The sequence below is a fragment of the Phytophthora parasitica genome (assembly GCF_000247585.1).
Source record: "Phytophthora parasitica INRA-310 unplaced genomic scaffold supercont2.37, whole genome shotgun sequence".
In the NCBI taxonomy this organism is placed as follows: Eukaryota; Oomycota; class Peronosporomycetes; order Peronosporales; family Peronosporaceae; genus Phytophthora; species Phytophthora nicotianae.
Genome location: NW_008649023.1, coordinates 217415 through 226881, shown reverse-complemented (window position 1 = coordinate 226881; position 9467 = coordinate 217415). Strand labels below are relative to the sequence as shown.

Genomic DNA, 9467 nt, shown 5'->3' with positions numbered 1-9467 from the left:
TTTATCGCGAGCGTTATCTGAACGTCCACGATGCGCGTGAGACCGATCATAGTCGAGTGCTACTGTAATAGCGTCGGTCAAAGTTGCACCCGTACGGTACTGGGCTTCTTCGCGGATACTTGACGATAATTTTTGCAAGAAATACATGATCTTGTCCAGCTCACTCATTTCCTTGACTTGAGTAATCAAATGCCTGAACTTGCTGATATAATCAGGCAAATCCTTGCAATGACGCTCCTTCAAGTCGTTCATCCGGTCTCTTAGACGTTCTTGCAAATCTGAAGGGACAAACTTCCCCTCTAACTTGCCAAAGAAGTCTTTAACACTCTGCACCTCGTCCTTCTTGACGATGTACCACTGCGCGGCTCCATCCTTCAACGACCCTCCCAACACTACCAATATGCGTCCTCTCAATTTACTATCTTTCCAATCAATTCCCTTTGCTAAAAAGTACTGTTCCACTTGCTCCCGGTATAACTGGAACGATTCCATGAGTGTTCCTCCGTAGCTGGGCATTTTTATCCCATCCAGCTTGAGCTCCAACAGTTGTCGCGACTTACGCAGCTCGTCGATTAGTTTGTTTGCTTCTCCATGGCCGGAACGGCGTTACCGCAACCATACTAAAACAACTTTAACAACTAAAAGCAACCATAGTGGACGGTAATTTAATTTATTCCGCCAAGTAATTAACGCAGTCCACTGGTTTGTCTAAAAATAGAGATGAGTCTGACACACCAGATTCCACACACATTTTGCTCAAAACAGCATCTCATGTGTACCACATCCAACACTTAGCATTTTCACAGCTCAAGAGTGCCTCAGATGGACGAGAAAACATTGGCGCGCGAGTTGGTTCGCGCTAGACTTGACGAGCTCGCGGATATGAAGTAAAAGCTGGAGACACTGAACGGGAAACTAGGGAAGCTGCTGAAGCTTCAACTGGAGTTCCGCGCGTTGATAGAAGACAGCGAGGAACGCAGTTACGCATTAGCAGCAGCTTTGGACTACAAAGACGAAAGTGTCCAAAATGGTGTTTTTTTTCTTTCGGCCTTCTGTTGGAGATGGTGGTCAACAAATTGAGAGGTTAGAACGCTTTGAAAGACGTTCGTATTCGTTTATTCAACAATGCAGAGCCATCGTAATATCAACTGAAATGATAAGCCAAAATCATACCCATGCGCGCGGCAGATTGCGCATCCCAGCAATCAGATAAACTTCCTCGTCTTCTTCGCCAGGAAGATAGTCGCCATCGCTGGTATCATCCTTCTCGATGCCGAGTGTAACCAGCATGTAATTTAGGTCGACATTTTAATCCCGCCGTCACCGCCCTTAAATGCATAAATATAAACTGTAGGATATTTCGTCAACTGTTCCTACATACGAGAATTCTCCTACCATGCGCAGCCGGCCTCTCCATTTCAGACGTGTATCGTTTTCTGTGGCATCTTGGCCTCTCCCCACCCCAGCAGCTTGTCTTCGTACCTCTGCTGACGTGGCGACGCGGCCTTCAGTAGGTTTTCCCGCTTTTTCGTAAATGAGCGGCTCTGGTTACTCGTACTTAAGTGAAACATTTTTTTAGTACGCACCTAAGAGACAAACTGAAAATTAAAACATTATTTTACGTCTGGAAATTTTGAATTTTGTTAACGCAACCATAGAGGTCTAAAGCAACCATAAATGTCGCGTATTATGGTTGCCGCAACGACTCCGCCATGGCCGCTAGCATACTGTGCATAAGCTGGGCCGAATCTGTCATGTCTGATAATCTTGGTACTTGATACTTAATACCGGTTGGAACAAACTAATTTCTACAGGCACTGACTAAAAGAAACTAAAGAGAAAACCTGTTAAATAAAATAGCCTATGTTCCTAACTTGGCAGGGTTATTCTTTTTTGGAGGTCTTGACCTTCTTTGATGACGTTGAAGAGGTTGGTGAAGTTACAGAGGTCGAACGCTGACGTTTCTTGCCTTGGCTCTCTTTTTCCACCCAATCAGGGACGTGGATCTCAATTTCTCGTTGACGACTCTGCACGGAAAGTGAAACACGATACTGCGCCTTTAAAAGCTGCTTCTTCGTGGTCTCCAAAGCGAGGATGGCCTTCTTTTCTTTCGGACGTTCTCCTAAGTTCGTTTTTATGTCTCTACGCAAAGCCTCTAAAATCCGATTGGATTTGTACATAGAGTTATAGAGGTCTTGACGAGCTTTGTCCGCGCGGCGAGCTGCAAGCCGCAGGAACGAGCCGATCAGTTTCGTGTCTTTGTGGACCTTTTTTGGTGTCCTTGTTATCCCCTAGCCGTATTGGGCCACAAGCAGCCTTGCTAGGGTAACCAGAACTATACTGACTATACCGGCTGGTTTGAGACTTGCTCAAACTTAATAGCAGTGCAGTATTGAAGAACGGTAACTACTTGTAGCTAGAAAACCTTCACCGGGGCCAGATGTGTAATTACACACCACGATCATACACCAGCTAGTGCACACTGTCAGCTTGTGAAGTGACTTGATTACCCGTAAGTAACACTTAGTCACAAACACGTGATTCGGTTTGATCACATTGATGTGACACGTAACCGTAATCAAAGGCCTCCCCAGGTCTTGATGTTGACGTCCGACAGCGGCGAGCCATCTCTCCCCCGGAAGTGCTACCAAATGTGATGACTGGTGCTCTGTAGAGTGTTTGTCGTAGGAGAGTGTAGGTCATTTGTAGAATGTAGGTCTTGTGCAGGTGAAGCGAACTAGGTGTTGGTCTCGAGTCTTGGGGGGTAGTTGGTATATTTAAGAGTGAATTCCAACTACCAAATACATGCCTTCATGTGCTCTTAGGCGAGCACAGGGGCTTCCTTCTTGTCTACTTATTTTTGTGTCCCTACTCTCGTGTCTTTTTGTTTTCTTCTTTTCTTTGTTTCTTTTGCTTTTCTTTCTCTTATATGCATGTTCATTGGAACTAAATGTGCCGTCACTGCTGCTGTTGGTCTTGAAGGCAACAGTAGCAGCGACGTGCGGTGCGAGCAAGCAAGCCAGAGCCTTTGCACCCAAGCTCTCTGGCTTGCTTGCGCAACAAGCCGGAGGCGGGTATGCCAGATACGTCGTCATTTTTTCAGTGCTTCTTTCGTGCATGCGGGTGCCTTGTTGACACAAGTAATGGACTCGCGTTTCATGCAATATCGCTCCAAGACTTGCCCCTTTTTGAGCAAATTCTTCTCCGTCGCTGGTCGAAGCAGTGGAAACTGCTCTAGCAGCCAGTTCTTGCCCTGTCGGTAGTACTGCTTCACCGAATGTCTAGCCAAAAGCTGGCCGTTGCGGCCTTTCTTGAAAGCTAAATGCATGCCGAACTTGTCTACCACTGCCTCCAGCACGGTAGCAGCGTTGTCGCGCTTCATGCTCACCTCCAGGTACTCCCATGTCACGCCTTCCTCATTGAGGAAAGCCTTGAAGGAACGATACGCGCTCTCGCGTGCGCGCTTTGTGTTGGCAGGCGCGAGGTCTGTGATGCTCGTGGAGTGTCGGAGAGGTCGGGGTTTGCGTGTTATTTGTGAAATATGCAAATGATTAAAAGTTTGTATGGGAATATCAATAATAGCTAGTATGGCCCCTACCAGATATGTCGGAGCTGTTGTTTACAAACGCAACTCGCATCGGATTGGTCAAAATAATGCGCTATCTTTGTTTGATTCGCTGAAAAAAAATCATGCCTGCTGGTTGGTCAATACTGTAATAGTGAGTTCTAGTATTGTCGGAGATTTAGCGATATTCATCCATAAATAAATATATAATTCGTAATGCTCTGTGTCACGGTCTACAGCTAGATGGAGGTGTTGGAAGTTGACCGTGATCACGGTTCTCTGGACCGGTTCGGGCGCCGACTGTACGATTGCGCAAGCAGGGACGGCAACGGATGGTTGCCGGAAGATATTGCAGGAAGACAGTAGTAACTGTCAATATCACTTTCCATATTTTCACAGTATCGCTACAATCTAACAGGAGGTCTCGCCATTCTCGCGGAGTGCATCCAGAAGGTCTGCTCGCTACAGGGTCAACGAGCTACATCCAACACGCAAGAACAAGAGGAGCAGACGTTGGCGTTCCACGTCTAGAGTGGGACCGAAACGAAGGGAATGAGGAGGTACCTCGATGTGGACCGCTGCGTGCGAAAGATTTGTGGACAGGTAAGGAGCTTCAAGGTCGTAAGGAAGAGGCTCAGTCGTGTTTTTCCTTCTTAAACAAGAAGCATTCTGAATATATCAAGTTACATTTGGAGTTATTGCGCTAGTTCTCGTTCCTACGTCGGCCTGCTAGAAACACGACCCCGACACTAAGGAGGAAGACCGCGACATCTGTGTGTTATGTAGAGACATAAATGAGTCTTAGTGTGAATCAGTCGGTCGCATGATGTACATCAAATACCGTATGTGCAATTAAACATTTTAGCATACGTTTGAAAATGATGCGCTGAAATATGATATGCTGCAGCATACTATTTTATAAATGTTTTGAATCAGTTGCCCACACTTTTGACTGTGATACCAAATAGATGGCTAACGAGGCTTTCCTTCCGATAACTCCATGGAAATAGTTTTTGTGAAACCACCAGGTTGTTAAAGTTGATTGATCAACCCCAGCTAATATACACAGATATATTTGTGAAATATAGCAATAGCCTTCGATTTTATTGCAATATTTCAGACTCATCACAAACGTTGCTCGAACGTCGCTTGAGTGTCGCCAAAGAAATCAGTTGCAACTTGAGGGTAAAAAACCGCAGGATCAGGGTGTGCTAGTACATAAAATGAGCTTAGAGATGGCAGCCTTTTCCCCTCCAAAACGAAAGAAGAAGCGAGCAGGTCGAGTCGTCTCGGATCAGCTCCACGCGGCCTCTACTAGACAGCGACACTACGCGGCCCTATTAACCATGGGAGGCATTCTCCAGAAGATGTTGCAAGCCTTCTACACCAAGAAGCTCGAGGTCGTGCTCGTGGGTCTTGAGAACAGGTGCGTCGCGTCGCACTAATGAGGATCTGAGCTTGCCGGCCTGATTCCTGATTCTTTGCTGCTTCCAGTGGCAAGACAACGCTGCTGAACGTGATGGCCATGGGCCACCCCGTGGAGACATGTCCAACCATCGGTCTGAACGTGAAACTCGTGAAAAAAGGAGGCGTACAGATGAAATGTTGGGATATCGGCGGGCAGGCACAATACCGAAGCGAATGGGGCCGCTACACGCGCGGCTGTGACGTCATTATATATGTGGTGGACGCCAATGCGGTACGTTGCCTTACATTCGTGAATTTGCTGCTGTTTGGGCCTATCTATTGACTGTTTTCGGCCCTTGCTACAGTTCGACCAAATCTCCCTGGCGCGGAAGGAGCTTCACCGTCTACTAGAGGATCGGTAATGCAGTTAAAGCGTGCTAGTATCTGCTGAATCAGGCGTGCTGATTTCTTTTTATTGCTGTGCAGTGAACTGGCGACGACGCCGCTGCTGGTGCTGGCCAACAAGATCGATCTGGAGCCTCACATCTCCGAGCCGGAGCTCATTCGCGAGCTGAACCTGGACTACATCGTGGACAACCCGTGGCTGGTGATCCCTATCTCGGCGCTGCGTCTCGTCAACATCGACCAGGTCATCCAGTGGCTCATGAAGCAGTCGGGCAAGGGCTAAAGCGTCTCTAGGTTCGGAGAGAATGTGGCTCTGATGCTGCACTAGAGAAGGTTATGATGAAAGACGCATTGCAGAGTGGAGATGGCAGACAAAGGATACTATTGGTCGGGTGCGACAACAGTTGACTGTAACCAGGGGCAGGCCATGACGAAGCGTTCTGTAGAGTTGCAGTGCAGTTAAGCAGTTTGCCTTTGTCATAAACTCTTACCTAATGAGCATTTGAGTGAAGTTTCTCTGTTGAAGCACAGAGAGTGGAGATCGCTTCTCAGATAGGAAAATTAATGCGTTTCTCATTTGCCACCACGTTGGCCACGCTCCTTGTCATTTTAGATCTTTTCCATATTTCTAGTCGAGGTTGGTTAAAACGACGCAGTTCTAGATAATGGAGAGCTTCTTCCTGCAACATAGCGTGCTTCGAGACCGCGATTCAGACGAGCTGGGCGGCCGCGTCAACTCCGATTCGGAAGCTAGGTACGCGAGGTCTACGCGTTAATTGGGTTCTAATCAACTCAAGAGTGCACAATTTTGTGCTGCAGCGATGAGGATGAAATCACGGATCGAGTACACTCCGTGGCGGATCCAACGGGGCCATGGGCACAGAAGGCTGTGGACGGTGAGACGTGGGGGAAACCCACGCGCGGATTTCGCGGTGGCAAGGCGCGTGACTTCGCCTCGGCAAACACTGGACCAAAGGGAGTCATCAATGACTACAAGACTCATAAACGCTATCAGAAGCAAGAGGTGCGCTACACCACGTCCTTATACGAAGTGAAAAATGATGAACTAACGTGTGTATTATGTGCAGCGTCAAAGGAAGGAAGCTGAGCGTGAAGCAGTCCTTACTCGTATTGCCAAAGGTGCTACCGTCAGTTCTACTCCTTCGACACGTGACTCAACTGCACACTTGGATTGCGAGTGTGATGGAGGCTCAGACTGTGAATGCGACGACAGTGACCTGGTAGACGACGCCTTCTTGGCACAATATGCCGAAATGCGAGTGAAGCAGATGCAGGACGCAGCACGCAACCGCAAAGTTTACGGGGAGCTCGAGTACATCACACCGGAGCAGTTCGTGGCACTCACCTCTAAAGCAGACACTGATCGCAGCATGCTCGTGCATCTCTATCATCCCGAGAACTATGCCTGTGGGCTACTCAACTCCCAACTCGAGCTTCTGGCACGGAAACTCGTCCACGTCAAGGTAGGCCTGTAAATGTTCAAAACACGGGATGTAAGCACTAATTGATACTCTAAGTTCACGGCGATGTTGGCCAAGGAAGCCGACGCGTCCATCGAAATGGCAGATCTTCCGGTGGTACTGGTCTTCTGCGGACATCAACAGGAGGTCGTCGTCGACGTTACACGCCGTCTCGATGGCGAGTTCACACTCGAACGTGTGGAAGCTTTTGTAAGGGAGCAGCTCGGACTGTAACTTGCGATTTTAGGGTGAAGATACAGCATAAAATATGGATACAAGTGCTGATTAGATTTCTATCGGAGACTTATTGCTTCGTGTCATGCGAGAACAGACACTTGTCACCGAAGCGGCAGTTCTTGGTACGCGCGAAGTTATCGCAAACACGTCTACGGGTCTTGTCGAGTGCACGTCCACACTTCATAGCTTTGGTCTTGGTATGCTCAAAGTTGCAGCGATCACCCCATCTGCACTCTCCACGCATAAAGTCATAGCAAACCTTAACGGTATGCCGAGCCTTCTTCTGCTGCGCCCGCTGCTTGTGCCACTTTCCAGCACGGTGTTCGTCGAGCTGAGCGGGGCTCGTGAACGATTTATTGCACAGAACGCAGTGTAAGGTTTTGTCTCCAGTTTGTACACGCTCCAAGTGATCATTGGATGCTCGGTGGGTCTGAAAGTCTTCTAAATCTTTGCCAATGAACTTGCATGGCTTGCAGGCGAACGGAACCTTCTTAGGAAACGTGAGCGCGTCGCCCAGCTGTTCCAGTGCCTTACTGGCTGCCCGTTCGTTCTCCTCCTGCTGCGATTTCTTGCGTTTCTTCTTAGCTGGCGGTAGATTCGACGAGGGTCTTGCAGCAGGTAGCATGTTCTCAGGTAGCGACTCGATGCGCTCCGAGGCATAGGCAGACAGATTTACCACCACCTTGGCCTGGTCAATGTCGGAATCCGAATCCGAGTCCGAATCGGTCTCTGAGTCTGAGTCGCTGGAGTCATCGCCTCTACTTTGGAGCTCTGCTTCGAGTCGTTTGATACGCTCTGCGATATCCTCCTCCTCTTGTTTCTTCTTGGTCTGCAGAGCGCTCTCGGCGGACTGCTTAAGGCGTTTAGCGATGGGCTCCATTATTGCTGTGTTCACTGGTCAGGAAAGGGCTAGGGAGCGGACATAGTGAAACGCAGTCAACGACAGGTTTGTAATTTGGTTGAAGTTGGAAGCTTAGCATCAAAGACACCTTAACTGGCACTGCCAGTCTGGCAAACGACCCTCACTACTTCAGATAGCAGTTAGTTCCTCACCTCCCGCCTAGAAGACGACATCTGCGTCCGCAGACGGCTCGTACTGGGCGAGAATGTCGCGGTCCGACGCCACGACGTCCGCGAACGGGTCGTCGTCCACAGCAGCACCCGACGACTTTTTGGCCTCCGCCGCTTCTACAATAGAGGACAAGGAAGACGTCGTTAGCTCTCAAGCTTTTAATGCTGTGAACAAGAACATTAAAAATTTACCCTTTTCTCTGGCCAGGATCGCCTTCTCGTGGTCTTGCTTGTTCGCTTGCACCTTCTTGATGCTGCCAATTGCCATGTCAAACAAAAATGTCATTATAAGCTACGCGATCCCACCAAAGATCATCTAATGCAATAGTTTGTCAGTCTAGGGACATACCGCACGAAATCCTCACGCTCCAGCTCGTCCAACTCTCTCGTGATGTACGAGATCGTCTTCTCAATACGAGGAATGGTCACCTGCACGCATGAAAACACAATTAAGTCTCCGTAATAGCAGCAAGATCTTCAGTACAGGAGACGCACGTTGTCCAACGCGTTCACACGGCGGTTGGTCACTTTCAATGCCTCATCCAGCGTCACGAAAGAGGTCTGCCATCATGTAATAAATACATTAGTGCCCCTAACACCATTCCTCTTCCTTAGCTCGACGTCGCCCACCTGCAGCGATGCCAGTTTGATCAGTGCGCGTAGCAACACGCGGAACTTTTCGCGGCAGTTCTGGATCTTGCCACCTCCGCCGGCCAGACCGATGTTGTCGCTCTTCTCGCGACTCACTTCCACTTCCGTGAATACGGGCAGCTTGACCCCAGCCACATTGTCGATGCGGTTCTGAGTGCGGATCTCTGCCGTGCTCACCGACTCGATGACCTTATTACGGAAGTCACCAGCAGCGTACTGCGCTTGCGTGAGCGAGAAGAACGCCTCCGATGCCTCTGTCGACATAGACATCTTGGTCTGCTCGCAGCGTTCCAAAATTCATATCAAAATACTGAATTCACAGACGCCATTACCATTGAAGACTGCACATACCTTCTGGATCTCGCGCAGCATGGCTTGAAAGCGCATCTTCAGGGCATCGGCCTTCTTCTTCAGTAGTTCAAACCCTACAGACAGCAGTTAGAATTAGTTTCACGGCGACAAGGTAAAGAGCGACGCTCTGAGTACCCTTCTTGGCGCCGACACGCTTGCCCTTGAAGGTCGTCAGCGCCCTGCAACGATGTAACCAGCGTCAGTGCACACAAATCTCACATAGTTAGAACACCACCGCCTGTCATACTGGCTATAGACGCCTTACATGCGCGTGGGTGCCACTTGAACCGACGACATGC

The 9467-nt window shown here is 48.9% G+C and overlaps 5 protein-coding genes across 5 annotated transcripts; 3 read left to right on the top strand and 2 right to left on the bottom strand.

The window, feature by feature from the left end:
- Positions 1-3690: 3690 nt before the first annotated feature.
- On the top strand, positions 3691-4096 carry PPTG_23398 (hypothetical protein; the record flags this gene model as incomplete). Its single annotated transcript, XM_008910308.1, has 2 exons — positions 3691-3700; positions 3984-4096. The coding sequence occupies 2 exons, from the start codon at positions 3691-3693 to the stop codon at positions 4094-4096; spliced, it is 123 nt and encodes a 40-aa protein (XP_008908556.1).
- Positions 4097-4911: 815 nt separating this feature from the next.
- PPTG_13865 (hypothetical protein) lies at positions 4912-5660 on the top strand (the record flags this gene model as incomplete). Its single annotated transcript, XM_008910307.1, has 4 exons — positions 4912-4991; positions 5060-5264; positions 5338-5390; positions 5459-5660. 4 exons carry the CDS (start codon positions 4912-4914, stop codon positions 5658-5660), a joined length of 540 nt encoding a protein of 179 aa, XP_008908555.1.
- Positions 5661-6042: 382 nt separating this feature from the next.
- PPTG_13864 (hypothetical protein) lies at positions 6043-7092 on the top strand (the record flags this gene model as incomplete). Its single annotated transcript, XM_008910306.1, has 4 exons — positions 6043-6131; positions 6197-6401; positions 6466-6861; positions 6916-7092. 4 exons carry the CDS (start codon positions 6043-6045, stop codon positions 7090-7092), a joined length of 867 nt encoding a protein of 288 aa, XP_008908554.1.
- A 70-nt stretch (positions 7093-7162) lies between these two features.
- On the bottom strand, positions 7163-7975 carry PPTG_13863 (hypothetical protein; the record flags this gene model as incomplete). The annotated part of the gene is made up of 1 exon (XM_008910305.1): positions 7163-7975. The coding sequence occupies one exon, from the start codon at positions 7973-7975 to the stop codon at positions 7163-7165; it is 813 nt and encodes a 270-aa protein (XP_008908553.1).
- Positions 7976-8155: 180 nt separating this feature from the next.
- On the bottom strand, positions 8156-9465 carry PPTG_13862 (hypothetical protein; the record flags this gene model as incomplete). Its single annotated transcript, XM_008910304.1, has 8 exons — positions 8156-8283; positions 8359-8420; positions 8516-8595; positions 8662-8727; positions 8797-9093; positions 9169-9242; positions 9304-9347; positions 9434-9465. 8 exons carry the CDS (start codon positions 9463-9465, stop codon positions 8156-8158), a joined length of 783 nt encoding a protein of 260 aa, XP_008908552.1.
- Positions 9466-9467: the final 2 nt, after the last annotated feature.